The sequence below is a fragment of the Pleuronectes platessa genome, chromosome 6 (assembly GCF_947347685.1).
Source record: "Pleuronectes platessa chromosome 6, fPlePla1.1, whole genome shotgun sequence".
Lineage (NCBI taxonomy): Eukaryota > Metazoa > Chordata > Actinopteri > Pleuronectiformes > Pleuronectidae > Pleuronectes > Pleuronectes platessa.
In genome coordinates, this window is record NC_070631.1 from 26,401,780 (window position 1) to 26,422,417 (window position 20,638).

General features: G+C 39.8%; 1 protein-coding gene across 1 annotated transcript in view; it reads left to right on the plus strand.

Moving 5' to 3' along the window:
- The window catches only part of prkcz (protein kinase C, zeta), a 124,416-nt gene that overhangs the window by 44,556 nt on the left and 59,222 nt on the right, over positions 1 to 20,638 (plus strand). The window contains exon 5 of the mRNA XM_053424252.1: positions 15,107 to 15,192. Within this exon, the coding sequence (XP_053280227.1) occupies positions 15,107 to 15,192 (86 nt within the window). The remainder of the gene's footprint in view (positions 1 to 15,106; positions 15,193 to 20,638) is intronic.

Genomic DNA, 20,638 nt, shown 5'->3' on the forward strand with positions numbered 1-20,638 from the left:
GTCCTTCCGCGCCGGTGATGGACACCGCCCCGCGGTCCAACAGAAAGAAAGCCCCCGCACCAGCGACGCCGTTAGGCGCCACCAGATTAGGACCTCCCGGTGCCGCACACTGAGCCTTTGGCCGCAGAGAGGAGGGCGACGGAGCGACTGCTCCCCCAGCCGCGGCACGTGCCCAGCGGTTTTACAACAAATATGAACATCGGCCAATGTTATCGGTGAAAGTCAAGCTTATTACCGATAAGCCGATATCAGTAAACGAGGCGAATATCGGCCGCTACCGATGTTCGGCCGATAAATCGGTGCATCCCTAGTTTTTAGTCAAGCTCGTCACAACCTTGTAGCCACTCGTCTCTTTTCTAGATCAGCTACTGACCTCATTCTGTTGTGCAGCTGGATATGGAGTGGTTTGCATGTCCTGCTATTGAACCTGTGCAGTGAAAAGTGTTAGCCTGGAGCACATCTGGTGAGAAGGCTAATCCACAAAGAGCTGCACCCTTGCATAATGCTTACACAGGGCAACCACTTCAGCTGGCACTAAACAAGTCACAAAACAATGGTGTCGCTGAAGCTGGCCTGTGGTGAGGCTACAAGCCGAGCAGGAAGAGGAGAGGTCTGCTGAGCTGCTACATGTTTGAGTGCTGTGAACTGTCTGTGTCTGAGCTGCTGGCCTCGTTTCAGAGGCGTCTCCCTGGCTTTCCCCCTTTGTCTAACTCCCCTCTCTCTCATACATCACAACCCCTTCATCTGCCAATCTCCTGCTTTCTTTTCTATCATGCTTTGCCTTCTTCCTCTCATCTCTGTTTCCTTTTGCCCATTTCTACCATGTCTTCTGGTCTGCATTCCTCAGCTCATTGCACTACAGGCCTGACCAGGTCACCTTGTTATTCTTTGCTGTTTTTGATTTCTGAATTTAAAGCATTTTGAGCGAAGCCCTGCAAGCTGACATAATACAGGAATGAGACTGACAGACTGAGCAATGGCCTTTCAAGGTTTCATAGATACATGGACTGAAACTTTATGTATCATGAGTAGGGAGCTTGGATGTATTCAGGTCATCAGGATTTAGCTGAAGTATAATATATAGTGTGTAGTATTGTGGGTTTTGTGTGTGTCTTTGTGACTTGGTTGGCTGAGAGTTACACAGTAAACATTTAATGTCCAGCATGGTGTCAGGTTTACTTGTACATCGTTCATTGTTGCATGGCTTCATAAAAGGTTGTGTAAATGATGTTAGGGGGTGGTTGGCTAGGGTTGGTAATCCTGGAACAGCTAGCAATAGCAGGCTTTCCCCTTCCATTATCTGGTCAAAGCTATGGCCTAAAAAACATGAATGTGCACTGCCTGGCAACTTGTAAAAGCTGACTTTTCCCTGACTCATTCGCTAACTTCTGGCTATCATGTCTGCCTCAGCGGGTCGTTCCCCTTTAGGTCATGCCGTGTGAAAGCACAGGTAGGGTGCAGGCAGGTACGCCAGGCAATCAGTTCCTTTGGGCTGGGTGAAATGATTAAGAAATTAAGATACATTTATTTGTCCCAAACACATGCACAGGCATGCACAGGCACACTCATGCAGGTAGAGAAATGTAATCTCTGTTTTTAACCCATCTGGTGCAGGACACACAGAGCAGTGAGCAGCCATGTACAGCGCACGGGGAGCAGATGTTGGGGGAGTAAGGTGCCTTGCTCAGGGGCACTAGACAGGGTAGGGAGAATCCTCTTGGATTTTTGGACAGATCAATCCAGGTTCGTCTTTTTGTTGTTTCTCCGTGGAGTCGAACCAGAGACCTTTTCTGCCCATAGTCCAAGTTTCTGCCACTAGTCCACCGCCTCTGTTTACAGTCCTTCGAGGCCCAAAGACACTGACTTCTTTTATTTTATTCATTTTTTTTCAGAATACTTAATTTATTGATGGCTATCAGGATGTGAAGCGGGTCTCAACAAACAAGATAAAACAGCTTCAGAAACCATTTACAATTAGCAGCCAAACCTTTACTTAGTGGTGCCTGTACTGTGTGGGCAGGAAATAATACCATAACAGACTGCTGTTCATTGAAATACAAATATATAAACTTTGTAATGATTACAGTGGAATCACAACAATCAGTAAATCTGCTTGCAGGAGTGACGTAAGCTTATGCAAATTTGTGGGGCGTAGTTGAGAGAGATTATATATATACATGGCTGCTTAGTTTGCAGTAGTTAGCAGGTACATACATATTAGTTCTAGCGCTACAAGTAGTGACTGTCACCAAGCTGCTAATGCTTTCTCCTTCATGAGGATGTGTGGGTGGACTGTGCTGTGTACCTTCTGGTCTGATCATGGTTTTTACAGTAATGTAAGTGGGTTCAATAGACTGCATATGAGGTTAGTACAGTAAGTGTCATCTGTCAGCCCAGATTTATTATTGTGTGAAAAACCAAAATTATAATTACTCACTATAAACTAGTCCTGTGTTGTGTGTAGAAAACGTTTTGTGGATTCACTTCACCAACCCCTCCATCGACATAGTGGTGAGTAGATAGTTAGTGATTTTTTTTTTTGGAGAACTATCCCTTAAATTTAGATTAGAGATTATAAGTGTTGGTTCTGATACATTTTTGTTTAATTGCCAAGCCCTACAATCAACTATTAAAAAAAATGAAGTTCAATTGCAGGAAAATATCATTGTTTGCCCACAGATGCTCTCAAACAGATTAAGTGTGAGTTGAACATTTTTAGAAAAAAAATTGAAATGAACATAAAGCATAGAGTCTAATATGATACTATGTAAATCAAACAAAAAAGTGAAAAACCTAATACTTTTAAAGCTAGAACATGAAAAACCACCCGATTCCTCAAATTCTGTCTGTATGTAGAACACATATTAGGTGACCTGTTCATCTAATCGACTTCACACTTATCATGTGTATAAAAAAAACTTTGACTATAAAATCTGTGCAAACAACAATCTGGTTGATCAAAGGTCACCTTTACAGTGTCTGAAGGAAGAATGCAACCAGCATAGCCACAGGTCAAGAAAGCAAGCCAATCCCAAACAGGCAGGTTCAGAACGGATCCTGCGCTAGTATTTTCAAATAGAGGAGGACGTTTGTTAGAATGAAGCTAGTTCAACTAAGAGTACTGTGACTTGGTGCCAGTGACCACACAGGGTAAAGGGGATGTCTTAGCTCCTCCCTGTGGAGAAACTCTTTACAAATCAGTCAGTTTGTGTTTTCTGATGCACCACTCACAGCTCTCAGCCACAGTGTTGACTCAGAGTGAATGAGTGGCTGCACCACACCGCCTGCTCCTGGTCGCACTGATAACGTTAATAGGTCTTGAAAGTTGCTTTGATAAAGCCCAGGGTCCCGCCTAGAGAACAGCCTTCCACCCTCACTGTAAAGGAATGCAGAAAATGCTTGCACAACCTCCCAGTGTTGCAACTCTGGCCGCAGAGTAGAGACGTACATGTCTCCAAGTGTGTGTTTGGCTGGGAGAGAGAGAATGAGGGAGAGAGGAAGAGCGCTCTGGGTGCGTCTGATCTAAAATAGCATTTTTTATGATTGACTTTACATGGTATTTAATAATCGTCCCGTCATATAAGGCACAGACTTTGCTTTCTGAGTTTTTTGAGGCCAGTACAATATTATTATTTATGGGATTTAGTTGTCTGATAATGATTTATCAGACAAAAGTAATTTTGTATATACACACAAACACAGAATCCCGAGAGAATTAGAGATAAATACAGAGCAGCACATTTCACAGATGCAAGTGGGTTTGGGTTGCATTAGTAATTATAATGGTTAGGGATTTTATAGCAAAAGATTTGTGGAACTAAGTTTAAAAGTTCAAGGTTTCAATGTTTATTTTTAACTGGGTTTAAGAAAAGAAGGACCAGTCAATGATTCCATGACTGTTATGTGTGTCATCACATTGTGGGATTACTGTCAAAAATCCAGCTAGACTCTCAAACATCTGTCCAGGTTTGTGTGGTGTCCAGCAGCTGAAGCAGTCAGTAAATCGAATACATGCCACGAGCTGGTTATATTAATGTATTTATTGAACAGCACAAATGTTCTGAGATGTTGTAATGTTGTACTGTCAGACAGTTACATCTCTAGTTAGTATATGCATGTAACTTTTATTATTAATTAATAGTAATAATTTGAGTGCTAGATTGAGAGCTAAGAATTGGCAACTAATAGGATTTAAAGTGAGTGTATTTATACTAATCTTAAGAAAATAGTTGGTTTCATAATCTGACTTAATAACATCATTAAAAAGGCAATATCACAACATAGGAGTCAGTTAAAATCCTCCCCCTTTTTACCCATCTAACCAATGAATTTATTCAGTGTTAAAGTGAATTAATGAGTAAATAGTTAAGAATTAGTTAACCCTGTCCTGTCATTTCACTTTTAGTTTTTCTAATTTTAATTCAGTAGTTTGAATTATTGAATCATGCATCTGATTAATGGTTTGTTAAAGAAAGGAAAACTGGTATAGGAGCAAATGGAGCTTAAGGACACAACTGGCTGATTTTAACACCTAGTTTTATTTTATTTTTGCTATTTTGTTTGGATAATGTTTGAAAGACAGACACTGTGCTCATGCCCATAAATGAAATACATGCATCAGTTTACAGATCTTCAATGGTTTGAAATTTCAATATGCCTTACCCCTGGCTCCTAAAGTGCAGTGCAGCAAGAAATGACTGCCTGCAGGAGATATACAGTGAAACATAGAGCTCTAATAGATATAGAGCTCAATGAAAGTGGGAGATGTTTCCAGAGACGGATTCGAGGACAGAAAGGCTGCCATCCAGGATGTGATCCAGTAGGCACAGCACTGCAACTAAAAATAGTCCTCAAGGTTTATATTTAGGTTAAAATGTGTTGTGTGCAGAAGATGCTGCTGTCTAGTGGGCCATCTAGTGGGCAACATGTTGCAATTGCAACAGGGAGGAGACAGCAGGTTCCTGTGACAATCCTCAATCATGAGGTGCGATTCCTGTTCAGACATTAGAAAGAAGTACATTATAGGAAATGAAAAAATGCAGCATGTTTGCATGTGTTGTCGGCTACTTCCAGGAGTGTGTGTGTAGTGTGAGTGGAAGACGAAGACAGGCAGCCTGGAGGATTGAGAACAAATGAGACGGGAGGGGAGGGAGGAGAGAGTGACACAGAGTCACATAAGTGAAGCTGTTCGGATAGAGCAGGAGGAGGAAGAGAAGGAGGAAGACGGGATGAGGAGAAGAGGTGCAGCCATGAGATCTGTGATGTAAAGGCGAGAGTGCGCTAACATTCAGCTTGAGGGATGCTGCTCACGCTGCTTTTCTACCTTCGAGTCAAAGGTAGGGGAATGTGGGGACAATTCTGTCACAGTGTCAGGTCACCTGAGGTCCATGCAGCCGCAGACAGAGAGCGCATTATGATCGAGGAGCTGAGCTTTTAATGTCAGATAAGCCATAAAGTATCAGCCAATTAAGTAAAATACTTTGGTTGATGATCTCTTTTTTTATTAATTGCCTGAAATGCAGTGAAATTGCTCCACTGTCTTCTTGCATGCATCCATTGAGTTGAATGCAATGAGCTAGATCCCTTCTCCACAATGTCAGTTCAGACTAAACAGAGTGTGGGTTTCTCCTTCACATCAGCAGCTACAAGTAAAGTGAACATGTCCTTTTTTCTTTGCTTGGGGCATGAGAGCCTCTCTGTCGTCTGCAGACTGTCAGCCCTGACGTCTCATGCCTCTTGGTTGTTCTCAGTTGCACTGAGCTGCCGATTAGGATCTTTGTAACCGGTTTAAAACCACCAGTCTGTCTCTGTCTTCCTCGGTAACAATGTTATGGTCAAAATGTATCAGTCTTGATGTAACGATAGCCATCTGAGGGAGCACTTGTCTTATATGCAGGAGATTAACTGCTCTTTATATGGTCCGCTCCTGCTGTTTTTATATCATACTAACAAATGATGGATCCGGACAAGAGCAACAAATCTAAGCTGTAAATGTAAAGCAGCACAGAATGCCTGAATAAATCATTATTTCCATTATTTTTCTGTTGAGTATTTTAAATGTCAGAAAATATCCATCATAAATTTAATACTAAACATCCTATTTTTATCAGAGCTGGTGATTTTAATGGTATCCATCAGTGTATGGAGTTTCCTCAGTCATTAATAAGTTTTGCTAACTATTTTACTCTGTTATCACATCACCCAAAATTCCATATTGTCATGTGACGTGATAGAAAGGGTCCAGTAAAAAGCTTGTAAGAAAACCTTAATTTATTTATTTTATCAAAACGCTAAGACTATCAGTTCAAATAAATAACAGGAGTAACTCGTTTTATGTAGGAAAAACTAAATCAGGAGCATTTCAGATAAAGGCTGGGGTCCTGAACCCACACACAATACCCCAGAAATATTTTACTCATTCATTCAACTTGAAATGCTTTTCCAAGGTCAAGCCTGTCCTTAAAACTGCAAGAGAATAATTCTTGTTAAAAATACTGAAATCATCCACGTGTAAATTCCCCAGTGTCTGAGGAAAAAAAAAGTCAAGGACACAATCCCAGTGTCCTCTTTAGTACTTAGAATCCTACCCAGGCACACCAGAGCTGAAACAACCGTGTAAAACCATAAAGAGTTTAATGGTGGATCAGTTTCAGATTAATGTAACCTGTAAAAATGGGGGGCGGGGCACTCAAAACAGGTCAATCTGAGGAGGGCTGTTTTAGACAGGGTAAAAAGGTGCGGTTTTATATGATCCTTGTGGTATTTTGACAAAAGTATGTTACAGACATTTCATTAAGACCCCAAGGAGCCATATCAACTTGTGGTAAAATTGGCATATGATGAGTCCTTTAAAGTAGATGGTTTCTCTCGATTGAATTCTTATCACAATGGTGTATGTGAGATGTTCACATTTCTATTTAGTTTGTTTTCAATTAGATGATTGAAGCTAATTACAGGGTAAGACGTCATGATTGATAGCTGACACTGACTTGTGATTGGTAATCCTAAAACTAACCCTCTCCATGATCACTACTCAATGTAAGCACCTGCTTTGTTGTGCTTTGATGGCAGCAATTGTAGCCAGGATCTTTTTGTTATATTTATGTACGGTCATTGTTTTCAACCAATCCAACTGAACAAAAAACCTTCACATTAAGCCAGATAATAAAAGGCGAACGTCTCTTAGTCACCACAGGGTTTTTTCCTCTCTTATTGCTGTCTGGTATGAACATGGAAGATTTAATTTGAAACTTAATCATCTCCCTTTTCTCAGATTTTACTGGATGCACTTGATGTGCTCTTCTGTTTCCCAAACAAACACAAAAACATGGCATTTTAAATTTGTCCTTAACATTCCTAAAAACTGGACTGGACAAAATAATTTAATATTGCCTAGATAACTGTGATGCACACTCCAATACAATGGGTTGCCATCCACCACCGGACCGAACAAAGAGGATTAAGGTATCTAATATCAAGGGTAATAAGAGATACAGTATCGAATGGGGAAGAAGAAGAGGAAGTAGCAGGATATAGAAACTCACAGTGAATGCACCTTGACGTTGGTTGCCACCCGCCAATAAACCGAACATAGAATTGGAACAAGGCTTACCTAGTCAATGCACGGCTTTTATTTAGAGAGCGTGTGTGTGCCTACGTGTGTGCGTATGTGTGTGAGTAGAAAGGGAAATAGTTGCTTTATACGTATGGCAACCCAACCAGCAGTCAACTAAAACGCTGAGTAATTCAGGACACAATCAATCACACAGACACACAGACACACTGATGCTTTACAACTATCTTAGTGAGGACACAAATTGGCATAAGGTATTCCGTTAAGTCATAACCTTAACCATCAAAACTAATGCCCAATCCTAAACCTAACCTAAACCTAAATTTTAATCCTAAAACCAAGTCTTAACCCTTAAACAGAACGGGGTCAGAAAGTGAGGGTTAAGGGACAATCAATCTACAGCCCACTGATATTAGTACCAACTACTATACTGACACCCAAAGTTACATCTAATAACTGATAATAACAATGACAATACCTAAAGAAAGCAGAAAGAATTCAGCAACCTCTTTTATTAGTACACAGAAAACATGAGCAGTTTATATAGTATATCAATACAATAGTATCTGAGAACCACTAAGATACTGCAAGAAGAAGACATTACATAACTCAGCTCTCAGTGGTCTGATGAGGACATAATACAGAGATCTGTTGCCATGGTGTCACCTAGAACGGCTGACTCATCAACATTTGGATCTGACTTTTCGGCAGCCCAGGGAATCCCACACACACACTCTGATTGTATGCCTGTATGACAGTATGCCCGCGCTTGCCTCCCATCCTATCACTTTCAGGAAACCCCCGCGGTCCTTATGAGGCTTCTTTTAAATCAGATTTCAGTGATCCCTACTTTTAAATTGGATGTCTTTTATAATTTCATGCACTTTGCAGCATCTACTCTCTCTCCCCTTTTATCCGGAACACACTGATTAAAAGGACAATTGAATAAATGTTTTAATTAAAAGTCAAACTAACAACATTGGTCATGCCTTCACTGAGCCGCCCTATCACAGAGGTCTAATTGTGTTTGAAAAGACCTCGAGGCTGTTCCATTGATCCCCCTCAGCTCTTTAGTAGTGTAGACCTGTAACCTTGCTTTCTATGATAGCTCTCGACAACTAGCAGCAGGAACAGAGTGTCCCAAAATAACTATGCACTTTGCAAAAGTTGACTTGTGCCATGGACCTGGGTAAGGGGAGACCTCTTCCTGTACTCACTCACATGATTGCTGTTGATTCCTCAACAACAGTTGAAAACACACAGTCCAATGTATCCCCAGTCTTTTTTTTGAAGGGGTATTTAAGTGAGGGTGTGGGTTTTGTTGGTAGCAACTTGTACCCCACTGCTTCCCAGCGTGTTAGAGGAACAATGTCTGGAAATGAGTCAAGCCCTCGTAAATGTCCTATCCTGGAGAGATTTGGTGGTACCACCCGTTTCCCCTGCTCCGCGTCTACGTTAATCTACAGTATCACACCAGCAGGTCGTCTACTCTTCTTTATACCTTCTGCGGACAAAATGGCAGGACTGTGCGCAATGGCCTTTACATCCGGAGGTGTAGTATTGTGTTTTGATTTATCATCAGAAAAGTGGTTTGACTTGCCTGCTCTGTTCTCTCTCATTCCGGCACCTTGGCAGAAAAATGGGGCCAGGCAACACTTGTGCTTTTGCTAAGCGGGATGTTGTAATAGGTCAGCTCTTTGAAGGTCTGCCAGTGCAAGTGGTCTGAGGCTGCAGCGTCTCACTGCTGTCGGGCTGCGAGGATCCGAGCAAGATGTAAACAATGACTGATCCACCCTTCAATCTAAAAATTGTTTTTAAATTGGATGTACTCATCAATAAATGTGTGCTTTAGGACCAGAGGGGATTTAAGGGACTGCTGTTATCTATGGTTTAAATGTTAAGGAATAGATAAGGCTGGAAGATCCCACTGCTGTGTTTATCTTTAATGGTGGGTTTATCTTTTTCTTGTAGAGAGACACTTAAGTCACATAATTTGTAATCGCATTTTTCACCCATCCCGCTCTTGAAGTTAGTTAAAATCCTGGTTTGTTCTTTAAAGCTGCAGTTGTTTGTGGTACATGTTGCCTCTGCTGTAGATCAAACTTAAAAGAAGCCATCAGCCATATTCAGCATATGATATAAATAAAAAATCAAAGCACTGTATTTCACAAAATGTAGCCACTGCAAAACACACACACACACACAAACACACACACAAACAAACACACAAACAAACAATATTTACTAATTTATATAAATATTTTTATATCTGTCATGTCAAGAGATTTGGTCTGTTCCTTTCTGGGATCAAAAGATACTCTTAACAACCAAATGTATCTTCTGGTATTTCATTTACAAAAATGTGGAAAAAATAATAATAGGTGACACACAAAGATGAAAGAGAAAAAAAAAATGAACTGGTCATACTCAGAACAATAAAATATCTATATTTTTATTTGATGTAGAGTTTTATCTTTTCTCTCTCTGGTTTCTTAGGATATTTGAGTAATTTATGCTTTACATGGAAACATAATTTTGACAAATCTGATTTCCTGCTTCTAGATTAATGTATTGTCCAGTTTACGAGGTAAATTACCTGATGAGATTGGACCACCTTCAGTGTTAAATCGTTATTCCAAATATATAGTAGAAAATCATATTTTTTTATATGTACATCAATCCTTATATAAATAAATGAGAGTGTAGACTGTCTAACCAAGTCCATATTCATCAAAGCCACATTTAACTCATGGGAGGATGCACAATACTGATAGTCCACTTAGTGGGGTAACAGTAACATTAACAATAGTAATAGCACATAATTCATGACATAGTGACAAGCAGGGTTCTTAATTGGTGTGAAGAATTAAATATTCATTAAATATGAAATATTCATGACTAAATGCGCAACAAACAGTGCACAAAAAAAGCGCCTTAGATATTATTTCTCAAGAGTTTAACTAATCTGCTTCATCTGGACAGAGTTTTTTTGTTTACACTGCTTACAACATGAGCAAACAATGCCACCTCTATCAACACATTCAGCTTGACATGTTGCTAAACTCTGATTGATGAATGGAAAGGTCAACTGTGCCCCACCCCTCTAAATGTGTGAGCCAAGCAATGACACAAAGATCTCATGTCAAATAACTGTTCTGACTGACAGCCTTGCCCTATACCTCCTTATTCCACACATGTCTATCTGGATGTGGAGCACATTTCTCAAGAACATTTCATCTTATTGACTTCACACGCCATGTGTATTATAATTTACCCAAGGAGGTGCAGTCCCGAGTAGGGTGCGATTTGGACACACAAAATGTTCAATATTAATGAAATTGAATGAACAGACAACCAGCTCTTCTTCTACTTCCTCAGATAAACTACAGCAGTGCTCAATATCTGTCCAGCTGCACAATTATGAGAGTCGCTGGTGCTGATCTCTGTCATGACAGCAACATTCATAGAATTACCAATTCTTTTGCAAATGTTCTCTACTGAAAAGCACAATGTTTGTTTTCCTGCTAAATTGCAGAGGATTTCTATTTTTAAACTTGTGAACTTGGGTCTTAAGATTCTGTCTCTTGCTTAAAAGACGCTGAAATAACCAATATGCAATGTACGAAAAAATAACAGCAGTGCAGTAAATCATTCAAACTATATAATAAAATGCAAAACACATGTGACTTCGGCTACAGAAAGCAGCTTTAATCTAAGGTGTCTACAGGATTCTATATATATCATAAAAATTTGCTTGTACCTCAGAGAATGTTTTTCTGTTAAGAATATCAAAAGTATTTTCAGGGTATAACCCAGAGATGAGGATGGAAAACATTTAGTCGTGTATTTAACCTTCCTCTGTATAACCACTCATCTATTCATCAGACAGTGAGCTAAGAGATGCAATTACAACTGTGTCCAAACATCTGTCGCAATTAATTATTTAATCACAACCACTTTATTTAGCTTCTGACGTGGGCACTGAGGAAGCGTAACGTGATGTGTAGGCTCACGTTGACTCATACTCAGAGCCTCGGCGGTACATTGTGTCTATCCCCAACTCCGTCAAAATCCTGGGTAACTATGGTAACACAGCGAGGTGAATCTCAGAAGCAGGCGCCGCTTTTTTGTGGAAGCCTTGAGTTAACAGGATTAGGGGGAGTTCACAGATGAGACCCTAAAGAGCAGGGACCCTCTGGGTCTCTGTGTTTTCACTCTGATCTTCTCGGCCCTGACTCAGTTGGGGAGAATGATAATGACAATCACAAAAAAAAAAATTCATCATATTGCACAAAAGGCAGAATCCATCTTTTCAAACACGGCAGAGCTCTTATCTCACACCACCACTCTGACAGGAGTTTTGCTGCAGTGTTGCTTTAATCCGAGTCAGTAGCTCATGTGCCAAGTGTCTGTTTAAATCCCTTTCTCTATGGGTGTACATTTGCATACAGATATGAACACAACTTACATTTTTGGCTCAACATCCTTGTATTGCTCACCAAGCTGATGCCACACATGTTTTGCTTTGAGTAACGTGAGTATTGCACACTGCAGACATTTGCGACTGAGACAAAAGAATGGGTTGTTAACATAAACATAAAAAATTATGAGTACCTGTTAAGGCCATCGGCAACAAAAGGTCACCTCACAGTATGAACATTTCTGTAGCTCTGCAGCCGCTGCTGAAGATATAGACAGTAAAGAGGCCTGAATACGTTCAACCTTCCTCCATGCAGTGGTGGAATCAGTTTTCAAAAGTTGGGAGGGGTCATTGTTGTCAAAATATACTTTCTTTGCAGACATTCTGACATCCTCACAACCAACTAATAATAGCTGGTATATGGTAGGCTGTGGCTACCATAGCAACAGAGGCAAAAATGAGTGAGTGAGTGGATCATAGCCACACCCATCACTGATGCAACCAACCAGACTGGAAAACCAGTACAGACAGGGGGGGGGGGGGGGGAACTACTAGTGAATAATTAGTGGAGTCAAGAGGGCAGTGCCTGTCTGGGTTGAGCCAACCACTTTAATCCATCTATCCATGCTGCGTTGAGGGCAGTGCACATATTTAAACTGACTGATAATTTATTGATTTATCCGATTTTTATGGCAAGTTCTTCAGTCAACTTGGAACTCGGACACCACTCATTGCTCTGCATGTGTAAGACTGCACCAGTGTTACATATAAATGTGACATGCTTCTACTGTGTACTGCTCAGCCTGTGAAATCCATCAGTTGAAGGGATAACTTAGTAATGTTTTATAAAATGACCCTGATCATGGTTAGGGACTTTTTTAACCTTATTTAAGGTTTTGCACAAACAAGATGCATGAGGGCGAGGGTGTTATGCAGCCTAGGAGGGTTTAATGAATGGTCCACTGAGTGTTGAGTGGGATTGAGGCTTTTTGGATCTTTGACAAAAAATATGAAAAAAATTAAGGATATCTTAACCATTATATACAAATGTCAAAAATGTAAGATGGTGGTTTCATTAGATACTAAATCACTTAAAACTAGGGTTTATAATCCTGGAACACCTAGCAAGTGCAGGCTAAACAATGATAGAATGCTATCACTACATCCATGGCCCTCTTGTCTAAGCTACGCCCCCAAAACACATGTTCATGCACTGACTGACAACTGATAGAAACCACCTTTTCTCTGATGATTATACAAAAAGTAATTATGCTCATTACAGCCTATGACATGGGAAATGGACTGTGGGCTGGCATTGGATATAGTGCATTGATGAGGCTAAACATTCCGAGTTGAGTTACTAGCATTGATTGTCTTGTTACACTGGCACACATCTAAGTGTGGGATATATAAAAATGTAAGTGAGTGGTTACTTCTTGCTGCGAACTTGACAGACTAGTGCAGTGTACGTTCTAGACCTGCCTGTATGTAATGTTCTGATCTCTTGTTCTGTGTTAATGCTCTGCAGCTACTTCAGAATGATTCCCTGTCATTAGTGTCTCCTCCTCTAACAGTTTTTTTAACAGTCACTTTTTATTGTTTGTGTGCTGGATGTTGTGTGCAGAGCTTTTTATAAACAGTCTATGGTACACAGTGGAGTAAAAAAGCTTTGTGTTCATCCTACCTGGTTTATATGTAGTCAGTGTATTCCATAGAATGAACGTTTTGCTTCAATACTGTTCAGGTATGATGTTTATTTTTTAGTTTGAATGATTTACTTAACAGCTGTTAATCTTTTCATACATTGCATGTTAGCGACTTCAAAGGTCTATTGCAAGTGACAATCATAGACCCCAATTCTCAATATTTCCAAATAAAAGCTTGATAATAGCTGAACCACCCTTATCTGTCAATAAACTATAGTACGTTGTTTGTACTTTACCTATCACTGGGGTGAACAATGCTGTCAGAAATGTTAGAAAATTATACATGAAGTTGCTTATGTGTTATATGGCAGCTCTCAATCAAAGATGAAATGCAAGATTCCTGAAAAACATAGCTTCTACATGTCAAGTCACATCGACTCGGTAGATGAAAACATCATTTTCATAGAGGAGGAGATGGACAAGAACAAATTGCCATTCCTAGACTGTGCAGTCTGCACCTCCACTGTTTATCTCCATCCATTTGCTATTTAGGATTTAAACTGGGCACCACGGGGAAGAGAAAACATAAGCAAATACAAGGCAAAGCCAAGGGAACACATCGAGGAGGCATAACAACTTGTAGTCACCTCGACTGAGAATCGGTTTGAACAATACCAGACCAAAACAGAAACAGGTAAACTGGTAACATATTGAATTATAACAACCCCGCCCCTGATTACTGAGTTTTTTCTCAGCACTCACCCTGTCTAAATGTTGAAGAAGATGATGTCTAATAGCCATCGTCAATTCTTTTTTAAGCTAATGTACCTACATGATTCTTGTTGTTCTGGGTTTCCCCTTCATGGTTGAATGCAATTATTGTAAGTCGATTTGAATAAAAGCGTCAGCTAAATGATATTTAATGTAAAAATGTAATGTGTTTTACATGAAGACAGAATCTTCCAGTTTCCAGTCTTTGCGAAATGCTTGTTTATGCACTGCAGTTTATTAATAGCTGAATACGTTTTCCTTTTACAAATAACTACACCCTAATTTTGTCATCTGAAAAAAGGCAATATGTATTAGGAAGTCCATTCATCACCAAGAGTAAAGGGACTGGGGCTCTGATGAGGGGAAGAGGAAAAGAAAGAGGGAGGAAGATGAGGAGAGAGGGTGAAAGATGAGAGTCAACTAGAAAAAGGGAGTGGAGGTGGAGCTAAGCACTTTGTGTGTGTGTGTCTGTGTGTGTATGCATCATGTTTATTTGATAGTTATATTTCCCTACTTGAACTCAGACTTCACATGAAGGAAGAGCCTCAGGACCTTTACTCCAGCTCTTACATTCTTCATTTCACCTGTTCCCCCTCGTCTCTATCTTTCCCCTGTCCAGTGCAGCACACCTCCATCCCACTCTTCATCAGTCTGTCACCATGCTTCTACTCTACAACAGTTTGCTTTCTCTCTTAGAATCGATCTATCGCCGCGGGGCCAGAAGATGGAGGAAACTCTACCGAGTCAACGGACACCTCTTCCAGGCCAAGCGCTTTAACAGGGTGAGTGTTTTCACATCTCGCTAATCTACATCTAAATCTACATCTACACTGGAGAGTAGAGGGCTGACCAGTCCTTTAATCAATCCAGTGGTATCACTGGGGAACACTGGAAGATAGAGGACGCTTTAAAATTATGTTAACTCTTTGCTTTATTAGTTTTTTTTGGTAAAAGAGCTTGACTTTTCAAGACGTTTAACGTATGCTGGAGTTCAATGTCACCAAATAGCTTAGATATTAATTAGAGCTGTTGGACTTTATCCACCAAATCTTTGTAAACAGTGTCTATCAATGAGCAGAGCAAAACAAAAGAGGCATTAGTTCATACACTCAGTTGTGACTGATTAACCCACATGACCAGTTATCCACTGGACCAAATCACACAGCAGATTTTGGGGCCTCATTTTGGTGCCTGAGCTCTTTACTTAAATAGTTGCCCTCCTTATAGGCGACATAAACATAAACTCACGTGATGACATTTAGCTCTGTTGGTAACATACTCTCTAAAGGGCTCTGGCACCACAACAAACTAAAGCTAAGTGGTCAAAAGTGTTGCTGTATTTCTTGTGAAGGCTTCCGACAATTGGACGTGCTGAAAATATTTTAAAACAATTCAGTGTGTATGGAGTACCAAATCAAACTTCATAAAGCATTTTGTTGATGATTCATTTAAAAACAGAGGGATACTCCGTGTTTGACAGAACTAGCTTTTACAGCATCAGTAAACTTGCACTGATTAAAACTTTGGGATGCAGATCAGAACTTCAGTTAAGAATTTGGGTTAAAAACAATTCTGCAGGTGAAAGTTCAATTCTGAGTTCTGTTCACTTTGCCAATGCAGGATGTTGTCCCATCGGATACCTGAACAATAACTAATCGTATCTAATTGTTATCTTTGCCTAACACAACCTTAAACAAAACTTATTTGCTAATTTGAGTTTAATAAGTCTAATATCACTGTTCCTTTCTGTTGGTACTGTAGGATTGTTCATGTATTTTACATATAACACATTTTCATAGTCTATAAGTACCTGTAAATGCCCTGTGGTACATAGAGTCTTGAGCAACATCTTTGACAATCTGCAACTGAGCATATGATAATTATTTCCATATCAGGAAAACTGTAATTTACCAATATTTAATATACTACTCATAAACTAGTTTCCACACAGACACATTTGTGTATGCTTCTATATCTGAACATGAGTATGTGTTGAGTATACCGCATAACGTCTGTCATGCTTCAGTTACATTATATACTGTGTGACAGGTACTCAAGTCACCACTGCTGCTAAGCTGTCTGGATATTGATAAATAATTCATGATGTCCTAGTAATGACATCTGTAGCAGTTGTCTCATGTCAGCTCTCAGCTCCATGCTACAAACACACACACACACACACACACACACACATAGTTGTCGAGAAGTCCAATCCTTAATTCTAACCTAAACCCATAAACCCTTTGAAATTGTAAGGCCTGAACGAGAATGTCCCCACATGTCCCGTCAACTGCAAAAAGTCCACACAACTCCAAAATGTCCCCATATGACCGTTATCTCCCCATAATGCTAAAATGTCCCCACACTCCAAAATATTCTCACTGCATGGAAATATTCCCAACTCCAAAATATTGCCACAACAATGGCTTTTAACCAAAGTTGGTCCTTATAGCCATAGAAAGACTTCATAATGACTAGACTACTGCTCAGTCCCTTCATGCTGCCCATATACTATATACTTCTATTCAATCCTGTCGCCTTCAAAATACATGTGTATCTGTAGCACCCCCAGCTGAATGATGGTCTCTCCTTACTGATGGTTCACAATGCTTTATTGACATCTCCAACACACAGAAGGGGTAGGAGGAAATATTCAAATACAAATATTACTTCCTTTAAAATCCTTATGAAGGATCTTTATAGCCCTGTAAAGGTGTGATCAGTATGGGAATACTTGCCCCCCATATTGTAAAATTAAACAATGACACATTAGGTAATGAGCGACCATTTTTTTCCCACATGTAACAAAGCCAGGGCATATGTAAGTTTACATATTGGCATTACGGCAAATACAGCTCACACGCAGTGATCTTGTTAGCTTACTCACACTCACATAGTTGTCCGTAAACTTGGCAAAACTGCCAAAATACATTTTAAATTATCTCTATATTAACCACAATATAATAAGAAATATCCACAAACATTGTGCCCTTATCAACCAACTAAAAGTATGATTTATCATTCATTTGCAAGGCATACCTGCCATTGTATCTAACGTCTTTTGTTTACTGGCATTACCTTTTCAAAATATAAGTATACTGTTTCTCCTACCATAAATACCATTTCAAAATAAAGTCATCAGATTCCAATTGTGCATCTGTTTGGACAAAATTAACACAGCGTTCAGAAGATATCTATAAAATGCATTATAATGAAAAACAACATATTTAAGATAATTTTCAGTTTCTACTAACCCACTAATTCTACAAACGTCTGTCTGTCTATATGTGGAACACATATTTTCTAAACTGTTCCTCTAATCAGCTTCACACTTGGCATGTTTATTCTTATTGGTCATGGGACGTGCAGTTCTGAGCTTGGTGCAATTTGGGAGGGGGGTTATCAGTCAGTCCGCAGACCCTGTTGAATCTTCTTATACAACTTCAGATAAACCACAGTAGCGCTTTTGCAAACGGGTCCAATTTCGGGGCAAAATTGCCAGAATTTTGCGTTCATTGTGTTTGAAAAAAAAAAAGATATTCCAGCAAATATATAAGCATCACACATGGGCAAGATGCTGAACCCCGAATTGCCCCTCATTGAACAACAATGTGCTGCCAATAGATGCACTGTATAAATGTGTGTCTGAATGGGTGAATGTAAACTGTACTAGAAAGAGCTTTGAGTGGTCATCAAGACTAGAAAAGCACTATATAAATACTAGTGCTGTCAGTTAAACGCGTTATTAACGGCGTTAACGCAAACCCATTTTAACGCCGTCAATTTTTTTCTCGCGAGGTTAACGCAGAGCTGCCAACTCTCACGCTATCGCCGTGTGACACACGCTTTTGCATGTTGGTAGTTGACTAAGTCACAATAATATTTTAAAACATCATCGTATCAGGCCGTCATGAAGTAGCAGGAGCGGGCGAGTGTGTGTGTGTGTGTGTGTGTGTGTGCTCCCAAATAGCGCACCGCACCGTGGGCTCCGCCCCCCGCCCCAGCGCACTCGCTCAGAGAGGCGAGAGAGACACAGATCAGATCTCGTTCACGTGAAGCAGCCGCTCAGTGACTGACTGCTTCTTAACAGTGGAAACAGTGAAAACACAGAGTTTCTCTGGTCTCAGCTGATCAGAGATCAGCGCCGCAGCTTCTTGATCAGAGCAGAAAGTGCAGTTGGTTTCTACCGAGCTTCAGTATCTGTGTTCTCCTCCATTCTGACCTGCTCTTGCTTTTTGTTTTAATATTTCGCCAACTAAAATATATATTTTTAAGCTATTAGGCTGCAGCTATATGTTTTAGTTTATTTGAAAATAGGGTACTTCTTATTTCATACATTTTTCAAAGTAGGCCGACACCTGCCTGTGTATTCTCTTTGAGAGGCCTGACAGCTATGTTCACAGCAAAATTGAAAGAAAAGAAAATATTAAGCCATGGTTTAACTGCACTATAGGCTGAGTCCTTGTTTATCTGAAATGTGCACTTTATAATTTTATTTTATGTTGTTTTTCAATAAAATAAAACATTTGCATAAAGCAAGCCAATTCACTTTTCCATGTTGATAAGAGCATTAAAACGGAAAAAGAATTATGGAGAAAAAAGAGAAATGAAGGGACATTTAGAATAGATACAAATTTGCGATTAATCGCAATTAATTTTGAGTTAACTATGACATAAATGCGATTAATCGCGATTAAATATTTTAATCGTTTGACAGCCCTAATAAATACAAAACCATTTACCAAAACCATTTACATGAACAGTAATAAAAGAAGTTTTATTTATGAAAAACATTGACTATAAAATCTTATTGTGTCACACAAACATAAAAAGTGACTTTATATTGTAGAACTGTTTGAGGAGAACTCACTAATAACAAAGGAATAGTTCTGAGATAGGTACTGCACTAGTTTGACTACTGATTTTTTAGCTTTTCCAGTTATGGACTGTCAGACTGAGGTCCATGCATTAAACAGGGTGATTTTATATCCAGCCTCTCCTAGGACATGGAAATTGATATTTGAGCACATGAATTTCACAATCTAGGCTGTGGTTCATGTTTTACATCCCCGTCTCTGTGAACACTGGGTGGATGTGTGTTTAAATATTTAAGAAATCACTCTTTCCTAATATCAGCAGCGCCACACTAGCAGTTTCCATTCGTGGTCCCCAGTGGGTGAATCCAACTGGTCCCCTGAGTTTAGGTTGACACTTTTATTATTGTGGAGAATAGCTTGACAACTATTAGATGTATTAGTGATCATCCAACATCAGGTCAAAATAAAATGTGTCCAGAACTTTGGGTGTTGACAAAATCATAAACCAACTAAACCTGATATGTTAGTCTATTAAATTGTGAACATGGAAATTTGCTGATGTTAGCATCACTGTGCCTAAGTGCAGCCTCACAGATATGCTGACATGGCTGTGGACCCCTGTTAAAGATTTAAGTCTAATCATATTGTTCGCGTTAGTCTTTTTATGTCACTGGTTGACAGAAAGAAATAGAATATCACAAGCCTTTCCCTCACAGTACTAGTATTTAAATATATTTATAAACGTATTATTAGATGTATGAAAAAGATTTATTTCAATTCATTCCTTAGATGCTGTCTTAACCTGAATTTGCAACTTATAGGTGAGTGTTTGCATTGTTAACCAGTTGGCTTCAGTCTGGTTGGTTTTTCTGACTGTTGTTGCTATGCCAGATCCTAAGATTCTGGTTGGCTCAATCTGTTGTACTCAAGCATATAAATAAGCCAAGGAGAAGTAGGTCAGGTTTCTCCTCCCTTCTCTCACTCCGTCTCTCTCTCCTTCCTCTGAGTTGCTACATGTTTGTCTCGTCTCCCTCCTCCCTGTCCTGCTACTTCTCCTCTTGATGTTGCAGCAGAGAAAGCAGCTTTGTGGATCCCTCCCTTTAGACATAGTGGGGTCTCTCTAGCTCCCCTCTCCTACACGATGCAGCAGAATTCAGTCGTCCCTAGTGGCTGTTTGCCTCCACAAGGGCTCCGTTAGAGTGATGACAGACAAGAGACACTCGTGGTACATGGTAGAAAATCCAAACAAAAATAATAACCCTGGCTCATGGCCGTTGTGGAGAGCTGGGAAGTGATGATATTTTCCAACCCTGACTTTCTGAAATGTGTTATCAAAGTGAGAGTTGAATTTGAAATAGACGTACACTGACATTAATCTCCAGAGATTCACTGGACACTCGCATATTATCTT